The sequence below is a fragment of the Diabrotica undecimpunctata genome, chromosome 3, assembly GCF_040954645.1.
Source record: "Diabrotica undecimpunctata isolate CICGRU chromosome 3, icDiaUnde3, whole genome shotgun sequence".
Taxonomy (NCBI): domain Eukaryota; kingdom Metazoa; phylum Arthropoda; class Insecta; order Coleoptera; family Chrysomelidae; genus Diabrotica; species Diabrotica undecimpunctata.
The window spans coordinates 55,482,435-55,502,001 of NC_092805.1; the positions used below are offsets into that span (position 1 = coordinate 55,482,435).

At 32.4% G+C, this 19,567-nt stretch overlaps 1 protein-coding gene across 2 annotated transcripts in view; it reads left to right on the top strand.

Moving 5' to 3' along the window:
- The window catches only part of LOC140436817 (BDNF/NT-3 growth factors receptor-like), a 538,571-nt gene extending 524,212 nt beyond the window's left edge, over positions 1-14,359 (top strand). Inside the window, exons 7-8 of one of the 2 annotated variants that reach the window (XM_072525942.1) lie at positions 3,486-3,790; positions 13,461-14,359. In XM_072525942.1, coding sequence (XP_072382043.1) covers positions 3,486-3,790; positions 13,461-13,961 — 806 coding nt within the window. In that variant the 3' untranslated portion in view covers positions 13,962-14,359. The remainder of the gene's footprint in view (positions 1-3,485; positions 3,791-13,460) is intronic. The other variant, XM_072525943.1, reaches the window with a different exon arrangement.
- Positions 14,360-19,567: the final 5,208 nt, after the last annotated feature.

The following is a 19,567-nucleotide window of genomic DNA, read 5'->3' on the forward strand; positions in this document are numbered from 1 at the left end:
ATTTTTCGCAAATATCTATGAAGCGTGGAAGTAACGCAACATCTCCATGGAATTCTGGGATCACGTCCAGATATTCCTTTTTTAATTGAGGTAAAGCCATAGTTAATTTGGATTTTGATAAAATAATTTTAGGAAAAATATTAGAAGTATTTGGTTGAGTTTTAAATGATATTATATTGTTGTTTGAGTCAGAATCTGAGTCAGAATTATTTGAACTATCTGAATTAATGAAAAATTGTTGCTCTCTATACGATATAAATAAAGGTACTTACAGTAAGAATAGTTTGCAGCCCATCTATGCTCTGAGTCCACGTTGACACGGCAGGAACAGGACCCTCACAGGAACTTCAATATTCACTTGAATTTTCCTTTACACTATTCTTCAAGTCAGGCTACTCAATTCACTCAACTAAGAGTCTTTATTCGCGGTTCCAGTTATTTATTAGTTCGATAGATTATTAAATCGTTAATACGAACCGGGATTTATATTCATTAAAGCCCGTTTTATCTATCCTACTGACTGCGCCACTAAACTTGGAACACTCTGTATATCGATTTTTAAAAAGATTTATTTAAAACAATTTTTAGTAAGACAAGTTTCATTGAAGAGAACAGATTCTAAACTAAATTATAAAATTAATATTTACATGCATAACAACACAGAATGATAAAAATGTAATTCTAGCTAACCGGAGATATGTTGAAACAGTGGACGCGGCTTGGGCAATGTCCTACAACTATTTGCATACACTGCTGGTTATTCACTATAACTCCTTTCTCCTTAAAATGAAGCTCCTTCAGGAAGTTGAATTTTGTTTTCTTGTTGTTTTTCTCTGTTGTTTTCTTTTGTAAATAAAATATAATAAAGATAGGATAATACCAATATACAGTAGAATAGTCCATACGCTTGGAATGTGTAATTTTGTATATATCGTTGAAATAGGAAATGGTCCATTGGTATGCACTTCTTTAAGTTCCAGTGACTTAAGGTTAATTTTCATTGGTACAATTTTTGTGGGATTAAATTGAATTTTTGGTTTGTTTATTATAAGTGGTTGTCCATATGTTTTTTCTAAAAAGACCAATTCTTGATTTTTAAATGTTATTTTGCAATTCGAATCTTCTATAAGATATATTCCGGTTAATGTTTTAATCTCTGTTCCTTGTGGACAATTTATAGTTAATTTTTGTGGCGAAGGAAATATAGCTAAAAATTCTTTTACTTCTGGGATGATTTCTATATGATTTTTTGAAATTTCAACTTTGATATATTGGCATTCAGAAGAATTTTCATTGGTTATTATTTGTTCTTCGCATTTAAAATTATTACATGCATAACAACACAGAATGACAAAAATGTAATTCTAGCTACCTGGAGATATGTTGAAACAGTTGAAACAATTGAAACAGTAGACGCGGCTTGGGCAATGTCCTACAACTATCTATAACTTATATATATATATATATATATATATATATATATATATATATATATATATATATATATATATATATATATATATGTGTGTGTGTGTATGTATGTGTGTGTATGTGTGTGTGAACTTTCCATAACTGTTACTGATGAGGAGTTAAATTACTGGAAACACGTGTAGAACAATGATGGAATTCATATTGATATAAAATGCAATATTTTACTTTTATTTTAATGTCTTTTCTCTACGTCATGTGCGAAAAAGATGGTGTTTTCAAGGGTGAACTGTAGATGCATGTCGGAGTAAAAGGTTCCTAGCGTCGTTCAGCCACAGTAAGAGGCTTTGAATTTGCAGTTCGCATAATTAAGATTAAAGATAAAAATAGGTTAAAGCATTTTTGTTTTATTTGTTTATTTATTTTGGTTTATTTAATTTTATGTTTAAATTTATAATAGGTACTTACTAGTTCTTAAGCTAAGCTTAGATATTATTTTATGAAATGTTTTAGGATCATTTTTGTAAAAAAATGGTTTGACAAAATTTATATGCTTATTTTCATGCTTTTTTTATAATAAAATGCTTTTTTTCATAAAATCGTTATGCTTTTTAAGCCTTTTTGCGTTTCTTGCTTGTATGATATGCTTCTTGATTATATGCTTTTAAATCCGAACTCTAGTGATAAGTATATCCAAGTATTAAGAAGTCTTTATTTATAAAGACTTAAGACAGGTTGCTTATTAGCACCTACTTTATTTAAAATCTATTCTGGAGAGGTGTTAACAAAATTGGAATAAAGATATGCAGTGAAATGGAAATTCCCGTAGGAGATAAAACCTTGTACACTTTACTCTTTGTAGATGATCAGGTCCTGATAGCGGGTGATATAGAGATGACAGGAATATTATATATTTAGAAAATTACACGGGGAATACTCGAAAATATACAAAAAAGCTGAGTACGTGGTAGTGGGTGAAGATGATCGACAGAATGAAGGAATAAGCAAAATTAAGAATTTTTGTCCGTTTAAATACTTCGGCGTCACTCTTACAGCCAACGGAAAAAGCAATTAAGATATCATAAATAAAATTGAGCAAGGTAAAAGGGCAATAGGCCAACTTAACTCATTACTGTGGAGTGAAAAAATTTTGAACAAACCTAAAATTATTTTATACAAGGCAATTGTAGAAAACATTACCCCTTATGGCACGGAAACATGGTAGCTAAACAAAGAGGAAAAAAATAAATTATTGTCTCTGGAAATCTTGAGATTACAACTTGTCAGAAATTAAAGAATACGTAAAATTATAGGAGAAAAAGGAACCACTGTAGTCGCCATAGATAGCAAAATATTAAATTGGTATGGTCACTTCCAAAGAATGGATAATAGCAGATGGCCAAAGAAAATTTACTGGATCCCTTAAGTCGAAGGAAACGAGGAAGGCCACTAAGAAGACGAAAACAAGAACTAGTGAATGCGATAAACTCAAGTGGTCTACACTGTCCAAAGTATAAACCAACATGAACATCCATGAACTTAGCATAACTCACACTTCATACGTACTATTAGGAGAATAATAATGAGATCGATCTAACTAATATTTAGGCGTATTAATGATTTCTTACATGAAGTAAATTTTAATATTGTTCTGAAGCTATTTTCTTGTGCCATGTTAAAGTAATTACTATTTAAATGGGAATAAGCCACAATTAAAGGTTAAAGTACGTTTATTGTTTATATTAAACATTTCACTAATGTTTGTAGTTTGAGAACGATTTCCGAAGTGGAAATTAAAACGTGGCTAATTGTGGCTTATTCCCATTTAAATAGTAATTTTGAAGTAAATTTTATTACTAGTTAAAATGGTAATTCAATAAATTTTATATTTCAAATTGTATCATGTTATTGCCCTAATAAATATCTACCTAGAAGGTTTCGGCAAAAATCTCATTAGTAATAAAGTTAGTCATTGAAAGTATCCATTAGTGTTTTCTCTAACATATATTTTTAATCATAAATATTTTTATTTATCATAAATAAACCTATTTTTAAAGCGTTTTGTGTTTTAGATGACAGCATTAATCCGATGATGGTCTTCGAGTTCATGCCACACGGCGACCTAGCCAAACTTCTCCGATCCCAAAAATGTTCTGAACTGGAAAAAGATCTTCCACAACTAACAAAAACCGATCTTCTTGCCGTAGCTCTTCAGATAGGACTAGGAATGAAATACTTGGCATCACAGCGTTTCGTCCACAGAGATTTGGCCTGCAGGAATTGCTTGGTGGCAGAAGGACCAGTGGTGAAAATTGCAGATTTCGGAATGAGCAGAGACGTGTATACCTGTGATTATTATAAGGTAAGTTTTCTAATTCATCATCTTATACTGATTACCTCAAGTATATTCAATAAACCGGACCTACTGTTTGCAATAAAAAGTTTAAAGCTAGAATACCTTAAGCATATTATGAGGTATGAGAAAAAGTATGGTTTATATACCTTTAAGTAAATGTCCGGTCTGCACTATGTAACAAGTGTTACATTCTACATAGAGAATGAGGTAAACAATTTTTGAATAAATCAATGTTTAACACCTTCACGGCAGTCCGGGACCCCGAGGTCCAGTACATGTAATGATCTAAAATTTTTGTAGAAATTTTCTCGACTTTCCCAATATTCAAAATGCGTATTTCCACTATTACTCAACATTATGTCGATAGTCCAAAGAGCTCTTTGTGTAGAAATCTCATAGTTACCGAAATGAAATTCGGGACCCGGGCGACCCTAGCCGTAATATAATAATAATTTTGATCAAGTTTTTGTCAAAATTGCAGTATTATATTGATCTTTGAACGTAAGCTATTAGCGCCTATACATTTATTTATAGTTTTTAGACAAATATACACTAATATTTTAACAAACACACAATAAAATTACTATAACGTTTTGGTTTATTTTGCAATCTAAACCATTTTAGACACAGATACTTTTCCATTGTTTCATAATTGTATACTATATGATTCTATTTGTAAGACATAAGGTAGAATCTATATAAAATATAGATATATGTGTGGAAAGATGCTTTAGATTGTAAAATAAACTTTTATTTGTTTATTTCATTGCACTGTGCATTTTATACAAATGTAATATTTGTTCCAGTGTTTCAAAAATGAACAGAAGAGCGACCAAAATATTAAAACTAGCTCTTAAATCTGAAAAAGAATACCAATCTTTTCAACCAAAAGTCATTGTACAGAAACTAGTAGATTATGACGAGTCACCTGCATGTTCTGGTTTTTCGGAAGAATCTGATAATAATCCATTACAAGAGCAAAATGATAATTATTTTGAAATGGTTACAAGCGTTACTCATGAGGAAACCATAAACCAAGACAATTATATCAGGGAAGATGTGTTGGAAGAAGAAATTGAATATGACCGCTCTGAGAATACTGCTATGGGTGAAAGAACTGATATCGAAGTATCAAGTGAAAATGACGATGAGCTATTTTCTAGTGACGATTCTATAATAGAAAGAAACGGGGCTATTTTTCTGAAACTCGACCCGTTTGTAACAAATTGTACACAAAAGTTAAATATGTGGAAAATATCAAAGAACCGCTAGAAGCTTACAGACTTTTTTTAACCGACGATGTTTTGGAACTGATTATTAAAGAAACTAATATGTATGCAATCCAAAAATTAGATATTTCCAAGAAAAATAAGAAGAGAGTTGAAGGGAATAATACCGATAAAAATTGAATTTCATCAGTTTTTTCAATAATTTTAACAATGGGCTTAGTTCCTTTGCCGACACTTAGTGCTTATTGGACTAGCGACGAAATGTTTCATAATGCATTTGTAAGTGCCATCATGCCTCTTGATAGATTTTTAACATTGCTCAAATATCTACATTTTTCCGATAACACCGTTGCTAGTGAAAATAGGCTCTGCAAAGTAAAACCATTGCTCGATATACTGCTGGAAAACTTTATGTCTGTCTTGACACCTGACCAAGCGATTATAATAGATGAAAGCATGATTCCTTGGAGAGGCAGATTGTTATTCAAACAATACATTCCGAATAAAACACATAAATATGGAATCAAACTATATAAATTATGTACAGTAGATGGGTACACGCATAATATGACAGTTCATGCAGGTAAAAACTACGATACGGTTAATATTAGCAGTAACACTCATTCATAAGACATTGTACTAAAATTAATTTTAAGTTTAGACTAGAAGGAGGGCAGAACCTTATACGCTGATAATTTTTATTCCAGCATTCCTTTAGTAAAGGAATTGAGTCGAAGAAATATTAAATACTGCGGAACACTTCAATCTAATAGAAAAGGGATTCCAAAATCTTTTGAAAGAAAGATAAAGAAGTCTGAGGTGTATGGAGAAGAAAGTGAGAATTTAAGAATAATAAAGTGGATAGATAAGAGACGAGTTTTGATGATAACATCTGATGTCACACATGAGGCGATCCTTGTAGAAACTGGTAAAAAAGATAGAAAAGGGAATGAAATAAAAAAACCAAAATGTATTACTGATTACAATAAAGCTAAAAAAGGTGTGGATATAAGTGATTAAATGTCCGCCTATTTTACGGTTTTGAGGAAATCACTAAAATCGTATCGAAAGTTTTGTTTCGACTTGCTTTTTGGAACGTGTGTTGTAAATGCATGGGTTGTTTTTCAGTTAGCCACAGAAAAAAGTTTAGAAGGCAATTAGCTCGGTCATTAGTTACTACGGATACTGGAGATAAAATAAATAAAATACCAAAATCAAAAATCCATACACTTGTAAAACCGAAGGCTAAAGGACGTAAATCAAAAGTGTGTAGGATGCTACACAATGTTACGGAAATCACTTTCAACTTATAGAGAAGCTGATAAAAAAGTTAGAAAAGTAATCAGCTATTGCGCTGATTGTACAGGTCATCCAGGATACTGTTTACCTTGTTTCAACGAAAACCATACAAATTAATTTTTAATGCATATGTGTTAATTTTCTCCAGATATTTCTTTTAGAAATAAAATACAGATTTTTTCTTTTAAAAATTAGTCTTATTTTTTATTATATTCATTACTTGATAAAACCTTGTATTTAAAACAGAATTGACGACATTTATTTCACATATTAGAATTTTAAGAATATTTGTTTATATAAAAAAAAACCAAAATTAAAAAACGACACTATTAGAGACGCCGGAGACCCTAATCGTTTATGAATAAAATTTGATACAGTACGGCCGAGGCCCGAATCGTATTTTAATAGTTTCAGTGGAAATACCACCTGTCGTAAATTTGTTAAAAATCCTCCTCTTGAACAGATCAATGTTGTTTATCACATTCCTTGTGCAGAATGTAACACTTAGAACATAAGAAAAACCAGGCGTTTCCTTTAGGGTAGATTAACTTCACACCGTAGTGATATTAACTCATCCAAACATACTTAAACATAAAACTGCACTTAATAAGAGAACTGACATTAGTAACTTGAGTTCTTTAATTTTACATAACTGAATTGAAATTTTGATTCAACTTACAGATTTTATATTTTTACTTAATAATTTTGAAAATACATACTACATACTTAGTACTTAAGTGATGGATTCGACCGTTACTGATGAAAATTCATTTTATATAACAATAAAAAATTGAAAACTGTTGTTTTCTAACTTCCACAAAATTTATTATAATATCTTATCACTACAGCTGTTTCGGCAGAGTACCTTTCTCAAGTGATGTATTTTTGGTATTTGTTTACACTGTATAGTCTTTAACTGAATAGGTTGAAAGATATTGTAATAAATTTTGTGGAAATTAGAAAGCAAAAGTTTTCAGTGTTTTATTGCTACGTACTAATTAAATTCTTTCAAATAAATAAATAAATATTTTTTTAATAAATAAATAATTAAATAATAAATATATACATATATAAATTTTACATACATAATCCTTTATTTGATGGGTGTAGGAAACCTTAGATTAATTACTATGATTTATTTTCTTGAAATAATATTGGCGATCAGTAAACTCAAGTATAACAAAGCACCAGGTCCATATATGATAACAGCAGAAATGCTCAAAGCCACAGAAGAAATCGGGATAAAATTACTTCACTTGCTCTGTAACAAAATATGGCAGTCGAAGCAATGGCCTGACGACTAGACAAAATCTACAATAACGACAATATATAAAAAAAGCAACTTTAATAAACGCGACAACTATAGAACCATCTCTCTTATCTTACATGCCAGCTAAATAATGCTACACATAATCAATGAGAAACTGAAAACTTTTCTACAAAAAGAAATGCCCCAAGAACAAACTAGATTTATCAAAGGTAGAGGTAATCGAGACCATCTTCTGAACATAAGACAAATAATAGAAAAATCTAGGGGAAGTCAATATCCCACTATACATTTGTATTTTATAGATTATCGCAAAGCGTTCGACAGGGTCAAATGGTAACACTTTTGGAATATACGAAAAGAAGTAGGCGTACCACAATACTTAATTTAGCTTATGACTGAACTATACGGACATACTACTGGACCAGTTTAATTGATTAAAACACTCTCAAACGAATTATATCCAGAACAAGGTGTCAAACAAGGATATACACATGATGTCTCCACAACTATTTAATATATAGGTGAAGCAGATTATGAGAAAACCCTTGAAGAATGGGAAAAGGGCATCTCAATAAATGTCCGAAAAATAAACAATTTACGTTTTGCAAATAGTCAAGAAGAGTTAATTGATCTCATACGACTGGTTAAAAACGAAAGTCAAATATTTGGTCTGCAGTTAAACATATCAAAAATAAAGATCATGTTAGTGGATAGAGTACTACTACCACAACAGCTGAGATTGAAGCAGCTGTTATGTCTACGCGCGAAAGATTACATCTTTGTGTGGACAACGATGGAAAACCATTTGAACATTTAATTGGATATTAAGTTTTAATGATCGGGATATTTGTATGATCTTTCACATATTTAATTTTAAATTATAATAAAGGTTGAGTCAATACTATACTTACTTATGTTTATGCGTTTTTATTCATATCTCGAGTTCGACAAAAGCTATTAACATGCGGTTTGCGCCATTTTGTTACGAATTTAATCCAGTTCTATTATAATTTACAATAAATAGGTGTTTCCATTAAACATTTTGAAGAAAAACAAATTTTAATTTTTTCTTTTCGAAAGTACCCTCTACCTATGACAATTAAAACTAAATGCAATTATTTTATAGTAGATGTAAATTAATTCATCCACATTCTTTATAATGACACTAATTTCGTTAAAATCGGTTAATCCAAACCAAAGTTATAGGTATTTATCCAAAAATACTTTCCCACTCTCCCCCGCCCTTTATTTGAAAAAAAAAATAAAAAAAAGTACTTGAACAACTTTGTGCAGAACTTAGGCCTCTTTCTAGTTTACTTATTTAACACTTGGTATAATTGGGCATATTTCCAAAAAAACAGGTTTTCAAAGTTTTCTTCACAGGTTACGCCTCCTAGCGGTTAACCCAGAAACTTGAAAGTTATTACCAGCGATTTCTCTTGGCCACTTTTACTAAGGAATTTTTTCTCCTAAAGTTATAACATGAATAGTTTCTGATATATAGCCGAGACATCGGCTTATTGGACCACCCGGTTCTTCTATTCTTGTTATATTTTATATAAAAAATTGATATTGTTCTGTTTTGTCTTAAAAAAAACTGAACTTTGATTTTCATGGTTTCTATTATTTTAAAACTGCATATCTTTGTAAGTCATTCTTTGCAACTTTCTTTATGGATGCAGGCTCATGTAACTAATTCTAGATGAACTGATGATATATATGGATATACTAAACGTCTTCAGTAAAGAATGTAGCAAGATCCTTTTGTTTTCTTCTTCAAATTGCGACCGATAAGCCTCCCACAATTATTTTTGGGAAACTACATAGTATATACGAGTATATATATATATATATATATATATATATATATATATATATATATATATATATACTTTGAGTTTCTTGAACCATACTATATTTAATATAAAATCAGTATATCTTGGTATACTGAGGCAGGTAATTCTTGCCTTTGTCAAGATTATAAAATGTACCATAATTGAGAATAAGATGATATTGTAAAACATATAATATCGAACACAGAGTAAAAACTGACATCTGATATCTCATCTCATCTGATATCTGGTGTTGTTATCGATAGAGGCAAAGTGGAGATATGTTACAACTTTAAAGGCCCGTTTTCACACTACGTCTTATTGTACGTTTTGTGTGTCATATAAAACGTACGACAAAATGTACGTTTTGTCCAGTGTATACACACTACGTTTTTCCTTCCGTTTTCTACCTCATTTCTAATTCAGAGTCGTGAGTTGTGTGAAGTTTGTTTAGTGTTTTTTTTTTATTATTGAGGAAACACGGCTGCTTTCTTTTATTTTTTCAACTATAAAGATACTACGACTAAGGAAAAAGGGGATGAAGAGAGAAAAGACAAGATGGTCAAGAGAGTGGGCTTCTAAAAAGAAGCCAGTATTCTCACGTCTCGTTACTAAAAAAGGCGAACCAGATGACTGGCGCAATTATTTGCGAATGGACACCTCAGCCTATTGTCAATTGCTAGAGTTGGTAACACCATACATATTGAAATAAGACACCTCATGAGAAAAGCCATTACACCCCATGAAAGACTCACAGCAACTCTCAGATATCTTACAACAGGACGCAGCGTCAAGGACTTGGAGTTCACAATCATAATATCCAAACCAGCGTTAAGCCAAATAATTCCTGAAACCTGTAATGCAATCTACTTGGGTTTAAAACATAACTACTTAAAAACTTTTGTACAATTCAATAAATTCTCCGAGAAAATCGTGGTTGCATTGCCGCAAATCTGACTTTTTTTGGGAAAAATGAAACGAACTGCAGTGGAACTAGTCGTCAAATAAGTCAGATCGGTCGACTTTTCTGAACATGTATTTTCACGTAACGTTTTATCCTATCAGTTCTCGCAAAACTATGCTTCTCCCATCATTTCTACGATCTGACCTTGGATTTCATTTCGATTCGACAAAACGTACGTTTTGCTGTTTACATGCCACGTTTTATTGTATAGGATTTGTCCTATCCAACAAAACGTACAATAAGACGTAGCGTGAAACTTAAGATTGTTATTATTTAAATCAGATTGAAATATATTTTATTTAGGTTCTTTGTATCTTTTTGGCATTGATTGCGTTAGTGTTTGTTCAATGACAAATTAGTCCATCAATCTCATTTGTAATCTTATATTAATCTTAATTTCCTGAATTTGTATAGATTCACCGTGTACGAGGGTGGCCTGATATAAAACTAGCCTTTGATAGAAAAAACAAGTTTTTTGGAATTAAATCGATTTATTTCTCAACATAGTTCCCTTTTAGCTCGATATACTTAGTAAGACGATGCTCCAATTTTTTTATCCCATCCGAATAGTACTTTTGCTCGAGCTCTTTAAAATAGGCCGAAGTTTCAGCGACGACTTCATCATTTGTTACGAAACGGCGTCCTCCGAGCCCTTTTTTGGGTTTGGAAACAGGAAAAAATCGCTGGCGGCAAGATCTGGGGAATGCGGTGGGTGTTCAACCAATTCATAGCTCAATTCGTGTAATTTTGCCAGGGCGACGGCCGATCGGTGAGCCGGTGAATTGTATTGGTGAAAGAGCACTTTTATGCGTTCCAACGTTTTCGATGCAATTCGGCATCGAATCGATCCAATAATGCTGCGTTGTACTCACCATTGATTGTTTTTCCTTTTTCCAAGTAGTCGATGTGGATGATGACCTTCGCATCCCGAAAAAAAGTCGCCATCACTTTGCCGGCCTAATGTGCACTCTTTGCCTTCTTCGGCGGCCCTTCGCCGCGTTTGCGCCACTGTTTTGACTGTTCTTTGGTTTCCGGTGTGTAAATGGTAATAATGCACCCAGGTTTCATCAACGGTGATAAATCGGCGAAAAAAATCCTTCGGTTCACGCAGTATCATCAACAAAAGACTCTCCGAAGTGGTCACACGTTTTTGCATTTGATCGATTGTCAGCAAACGCGGCACCCATCGCGCGGATAACTTTTTCATGTCCAAATGATGGTGAATGATGTTGTGTACGCGTTCGTAGGAAATGTTTAGGAGCTCTGTTAACTCGCAGAGCTTAATTCGACGATCTGCCATAATCATGTCATGGACTTTGTTGATCATTTCCGACGTGATGACTTCATTTGGCCTCCCGGGACGCTCATCATCAAAAACACTCGTACGATCACGAACAAATTTAGTTTTCCAAAATTTTACTGTTGCTAACGAAGGTGCAACCTCACCATAAATTTCGTCCAGGTCAAGTTTGATTTGTACATTCGTTTTACCCTTTTTTGTGGAGGAACTTACCGAACGATACTCGACTTTTTCCATTTCTCCGAAAACACAAAATTTGCTTGCTTTTGACGGCTGTAAAAACCAAACTAATTGTTTTTAAAACTTAAAATTTTGACAGACGTCATGTCATGAATGGCAAATGTCAACACCGAAACCAATTCGGTATCAAGTAGCGCCATCTATCAAAGGCTAGTTTAATATCAATATATCCTCGTATAATTGTGAAACATATCGATTAATAGCTTAATTACAGTTTGTTCAACTTCCTGCAAACTATTGCCTAATATTATTGAGGAAATGCCTGCAATCATTTCCTTGGTTCAAATTGTATTTTCTATTCGGAGCATTTTAGTGAGATTACAAATATAGCTTCGGGACTAGTTTGGGAGGCAGTCTATTCTAAATTTTTACCTTAATAACAACTGTAGGTAGCTGTCAATAAAACTATATTTTATTCCACGACTTCAACATTTTATTTCATCATCGTCGATCGAGAAGAATCGGATAAAGGGAATTAAAAACAATTCGAACTTATAATTTCATTCGAATTTGTCCAGGGTTTCTTCTTATTTGGGCAAATCCCTATTATTTTTAACTTCATAAACATCTCGAGTTATTATTGAGATTACAAATGAGATTAATGGACTAATTTGTAATTGAACAAACACTAACGCAATCAATGACAAAAAAGATACACCGAACCTAAATTAAATATATTTCAATCTTATTTAAATAATAACAATCTTATAGTTGTAATATATCTCCACTTTGCCACTTTTGACAACAACACCAAAAAGACGCCCATGTAAACATAATTATATCTTAATGACAGTAAGCAATGAGACATAGGATGCCAGTTTTTACTCTGTGTTTATTCATTATTGTAGTGTCTCGCTTTACGGGTTGGTAAGTTATTATGTTGGTTATGTTTTACAATAACATCTTATTCTCAATTTTTATACATTTTAGAATCTTGACACAGCAAGGATTACCTGCCGAAACGTTGATTTTAATGGAATAATAAAATCTAGTTCCAAATTTAACAGTAATTATTGACCATAAACCGAAGATATACTGATTTAATATTACATTCGAAATTCGTGTTAGTATTCGCCATTTAAAGGTAGTTTTTGTTGGTAGAATAAGTAGCCTTAAAACACCAAGCTGGTTAGACGGGTTGGTAGATTTATATCATAATATAAAGTAAAACTCATTCAGTCATGCCTCCTGTATACTGTTTACCATTTCTAGGAATGTTTATCGGCTTTCTGGTCTAGATCCATAATATTCAGCGTTAACAGAGATACCTAAAGAGAGGCTGAGGCTCCGCTGGAGATAACTATATTCGCATTATCTAGTCCTGTGAGCTGGTGAAGACCAGTGTTCAGTCAACCCGATGCAAAGGTGCTACCGCTCCAAGCCCACGCAAGCCTCATATCCCCCTAGTATAGTGGTTATTAATTTTAGAGAATTCTTAATATCTCATTTTAGTTCATCTAAACGTTCTAGGTCTACATAGCCCTACATTGTTTCTATTCAAAACATTTTTCTTTGAATTTAAAACTTTTCTTTTTTTTTCAGATTGGTGGATCTAGACTTTTACCAGTCCGTTGGATGTCTCCAGAAAGTGTAGTTTACGGTCGTTTTACCTTGGAATCAGATATATGGTCATATGGAGTAGTTCTGTGGGAGATTTTCAGTTTCGGAAAACAGCCGTATTATGGCCACAGCAACGAAGAAGTCGTCAAACTTATTTTAGATGGAATAATGTTGATACCGCCAGAAGATTGTCCTTCCTACATATGCGAACTTATGAAGAACTGTTGGAAAACTGAACCTAGACATAGAATCACATTTCCCAGCATTTGCGAAAAGTTAGAAGAAGCCTTTGAAAATCAAAGAAAACCAACTTTGTTTAACGAAAACGAAACGAAAAAAATGAAAATCGGTAGCAATAAAAGTCTTCCGAGGCCTCCTCCTCTGCCCGCTTTCACGCAGATCGATTTATTAGATGGACAAGGTTATTTGTTACCAAAGGAAGTTAAAGATCCTGCTACTTATTTAGAGACTAGATGCGACTGACCAATAAAAAACCGAAGGAATTATGTGGTAGTGAAAATAATTGAGGAAAAATTTTTCTCAACTCATCGATCTGTAAAATCTAGTCATAATTATGTATAACTTTTAGTTTTAGAACATATTGTATTTTTACAAATTACAGCAAGAGTATTTTCGTACTGTCTTTAAAAAATAACGTAGGGTTGTTATCACATTTTTTGTTTGTATTAGTTTGTATTTTATGTAGAAATCCTATTGAAAAGTCTGTACAAATCACTCTTGTAAAATAATCCGATCTACAGCAAAAGATTAGGAATGACATTACATTGATCTTTTTTTATTTATATAAACATAAAAGTTAAATTATGGAAAGTTATTAGTAGGATATTGAATAATTAATTCGGATAATTATGCATTTAAAATTGGCATATATATACATATATATATATATATATATATATATATATATATATATATATATATATATACATATATATATATATATATATACATATATATATATATATATATATATATATATATATATATATATATATATTATATACTTATATAATATATTCATATAAGAGGACTACTATTACTATTAAAAATACACATTGTTTTAGAAATATATTGATCATCTTGATAGAAAACATTATAAATATATATTTTAAAATCAACATAATAAAAATTGTCACAAAACTAAACTGAGAGTAAATTAAAATGTAAAAAGAAATGCAAAAAGCGGAAATACAAATCATCCACACTAAACAAGGTTTGTTTGGAAAGTGAAACTGACAGATGTCAACAAAATCTACGTCATCATAAATATATTATTATGTTAAAAACCAAAAAATATACTTGATTTTTTTAATAGTTACCCAATATGCATTTATCTATAACGTTGTTCTTCTTCTTCTTCTGGTTCCTATCCGTTTCGGATGTTGGAAATCATATTGGCAATCATGACCTTGCTCACTGCGGCTCGAAACAGCTCCGTTGAGGTTTTCTTAAACCATGTTCTTAAATTCCGCAGCCATGATATTCTCCTTCTACCGGGTCCTCGCTTACCTTTGACTTTACCTTGCAATATAGACTGCAGCAGGGAGTAACGGTGCTGATTTCTCATAACGTGTCCCAGATATTGCAATTTTATGCGTTTGATCGTAAACACAATCTCTGGTTCCTTCTTCATTTTTTCTAGAACTTCCTTGTTCGTGATCCTTGCTGTCCATGATATTCTCAGCATTCTTCTATAAAGCCACATCTCAAATGCTTCAAGTTTTTTAATAGTGGTGTCTGTGAGCGTCCATGCCTCCGCCCCGTACAACAACACAGAGAAAACATAGCATCTCAACGTTGTTAACATGTGTAAATGCATAGTATGTAAGTATGTAAATCCATAATTATCCGAACCATTAGTATTTATTATCGAAAAATATACAATAGTTGAAAATATAGATTAGCTTAACCAGAAAATTTTCAACGTTTTTATCAACGTTAACTTTAAAATTTAATGTACACATATTGTTATTATTCATATTTTATGAGTATGTATTCACTTCTGATTTATTTGTGCGTTAAATTTTCATAATGAGGCAGCTATATTTTTTTAATTGATCTCTTGAGATCGAACCAAACAAGTGTGAAAGTCATTGGAAAAGCTGTGAATTTGAATAAATAATAAACCAATACAAAGTAGTATCGAAGGATCCGACAGAATTCAGTAATCAATTCAGTAGGGTGGTTCATTGGGCCACGAGGAACGTATGTACCAAATTTAAAGACTCTAAAACGTTTCCTTCAAGACATCACCGACGTGTTGGATCCTTAATAAGAGATATTTATAAGTTTTAATCCACTGCTTTTGATAAGTAATGATACATCTACCTAAACAAACTTACACCTTCAGATTTTTCAACTAAAAGCATGGCTATTGCCTACAAGATCTATATTAAGTAATTCACGCGTTATTTTTGAAAAACATAATTTACTTAACAACTTTTTGGTTATATTTTTCACATATTTTTTAATATAATCTTTTTTAAAAACGATCCTGAGTGGAAATCGAAACGTCAAATAGCAGTTAAAAATATAATTATTATTACAATCAATTGTGGCTTAATCTCAGATAAACATAATATTTGCCTCGTTTGTTATTTTACGTTGTTGGATGCATCTAATCTGATTAAAATCTTTTGCTTATTTTCTTGTCACTGTTCATATAGTTTCCTCTTCTCCTTTGTGTTTTTTTAAATTTATTTTGACCAACATCAGCAATTTTTTTCCTGAGGCTTCTTCAAGTATTTCAATAGCAGATCTCTGATTTCTCTACAACTTTTGCCGTAAATTCTTCTTCTTCCTCAGCTGTTAACTGCCACTACTTGATTTTTTTTTGGTCCTCTTTGAGATCTTGGTTTCGTTTCGTCTCCCTAATTAACTATTACCTTGCAGTCCTTACATTTACGCAAACCTTCATTTTCTTGTCATAAAATAGTCCGTTTGATACTGATTTTTTCCGGTTTTGTATGTGATAAGTTGTATTTCCCTCTTTTGAAAGAATGTGTTAACAATCAACATATCTAATGATTTTATTATCTCTAGCATCATTTCTACTTGCAAAGCCTATTTCTTTATCTATTACTTCATATCCTTTTTTGTATTGACCCACGTGTGAATTAAAATTACATCCTATTATGAATGTCGCCTCTGATAGAATATTTGCAAGAATGTTTTCGCATTGATCATAAAATTTTTTCCTTTCATTCTCACCCAGATCTACTTGAGAGGCATATACAACACCATTCAACACTTCTTTATCAAATACAAATTTCTTCTATTTTTTTATGTCAACATGTCGGTTTTTTAATAAATCTCCAATAAGTTCTCGTCCCATCGTTTTCGTGGTCTTCCTATTGATCGTCTTTCCTTACGCGGAACCATCTCTTGTCGTCTTTACTACTTGTTGTCATTCGGCTTATATGATCGCTCCATTCTACTCTTCTATTTCTTACCCTGATCTTCATGTTCTCCACCTTACATTTACATCGTATATCTGTACTTCTAGCTCTGTCCCATAATGTCTTACCATCAATTTTTCCAAGTATTTTAAAATAAAAATTTTAATGAAATTATTTAATCACTCGTTCTTACAACTTTTACTGCGTTATCTTTCATTTCTCTATCAGCAATTATACTAACTTCATTCTTAGTGTTTTCCCTACTTACCACTACCACAATTTTAAAGCTTCGCCCCTTGTTCTCTCCACCTAGTCTCTTGAATACAAGCAATTTGTATTCTTCTTCTTTTAAGCAAATATACTAACTCCGTACTCTTACCTGTGAAACTTATAAGATTCCAAAACCATACCTGGTTTTCTAATCTGTTATGGTGTTCCCCCTGAAATCGTTCTTATCCCGAGATTAGAACGGATTTCAGCATAATTGTATATATGATATTGAAGAAGAGCTTTTGAATATTATGGCCTGAAAAATTTTTAGAATTATATCGGTAATCACGGTAGTCAAATTACCCAATAATACGATTCTGGAAGCTTTGAAAAATAGGCATTTGTTTCATTAGAAACCTCTACGTTCGAACTGAATTTCTGTTTCACAAGCTGTCTATTCAGATTTGGTAACATGTAATAATCCGAAGGAGACAAATCAGGAGAATAATCCGTATAAGAAGGAAATTCGAAGCCCAAAAAATGGGACGGTGCATTTTCTTTTTTAAAACAACAATTTTTTTGTTCTGTAAATGGTGCCATTTCTCACTGTGTTCCTTTTTCAATTTGTGCAATAATGCACAATAATACTGATTTATTTTATTTATTTAGCCTATGGCTGCAGCACAGTTAAGTTTTTTGCATAAGTAAAGAGGACAATATATTACCCAAGAGTAAATAATAATTAATTTTTACAAACAAAGTTGACTAAAAAATCGGACAGATTGCCATTGTAGGATCTGGTCAGGCCCTCCACTAGATTAACCGTTTGTCCGCAGCACCACGATCGCGATTGGAAAGGGTATGTTGGCCCACCTAAAAAGTGAGTCGGAGCACCTGCCGCAGTTTGTTCTGATTCTATTTAGAGTGACCCAGATTCGTCTTAATTGGTCGAAACCCGCTGACTTGCTTGTAATAAATGGCATATTCCAGATGTCAGGCAGTGTATTCTTCTCCCAATCTTCTTGCCAACGGTCGGTTATCTTGAAGTTTCTTGCTATTAGACTTCTTGCAGCATATAGAGGATTGTTTCTTGAACCAAGCCTACTTGTCTCTGCAGGTGATACCAACATGAGAGAGTGGCGTTAATTTTTCTATACTCCCTAACAAGGGCATGTTCCCGGCAGGTATGTGAGGGGGCTATGAGCATGTGTGCTTGTAGCCAGTATGTTAATATTATATAGTATATATATATATATATATACTATATAATATTAACATACTGGCTACAAGCACACATCCACATCCATATATTTATATATATATATATATATATATATATATATATATATATATATATATATATATATATATATATATATATATATATATTCTTCTTCTAATGACGATACAACCCCTTGTGGATATATGCCTGCTTAACAACATTCTTCCATTCAGCCCTGTCGAATACTTTCCTTCGCTACTAACTATGGTTTTAAGATATTTCTCTATACCGTCTATCTACCTGTTACGGGGCCTTTCTCTAGTCCAATTTTCTTGCGGTTTCCATCTCTAGATTACTTTTACAGCTCGATTATCTAGCATTTTTTCTAAGTGTCCAAGCCAGTTTAGTCTTTCTGGCTTTACAAATCTAACGATATCTGCGCTCTGCATTAATTCATCCAGCTCATAGTTCATTTTATCATATAACCATCGCTACAATGGGTTGGTCCAAATATCTTTCTTAATATTTTGTGCTCAAATATCCTCAATTGATTTTCGTCAGTGGTTGAAAGGGTCTACGTTTCACATCCATATGTGAGCACTGGTCTAATTACTATTTTTTAGATTCTAAGCTTGGACTCACGCTTCAGTAACTTACTTTTCATTAAGTCTTTGTATGCATAAAAACACTTATTACCACTAAGAATCCGTGCTTGTATTTCTTGACTGACGTTGTTGCTGTCATTTATTATTGAGCCTATGTAGGGAAAGGTGGAGGCATATTCGTAGGTATGGTTGTCTACCTTCCGATTCTTATGTCGATTCCACCTTGTACACTCCATATATTTTGTTTGCTGCTTATTATGGCAATATCATCAGCATATGCATTTGAGTGGATCTTGTATTAATACAGCCGTTCATATCTGACCATGATTATCATTTTTTGTCTATCTACCCATCAAACGTCTGTTTGAAATGAATATACTAGTTGTAAATTGGTATGTTATATTTAGCAGATTTTTAGGTATACCTCTTAACATATGTATTGGTTCTATAGTTGACCTCTTTGGTCGGAAACCACATTGGTATTCACCAAATATTTCTTCCGGAAATGATTCAAGGCGGCCGTATTTAATTCCTTAAAATATCTTGTACGCGACATGCAACAAAGTTATGTGGGGCAACAGTGTTATGCCCCTATAATATTCGCAGAATCGTTTGTCTTCCCCCTTGTACATA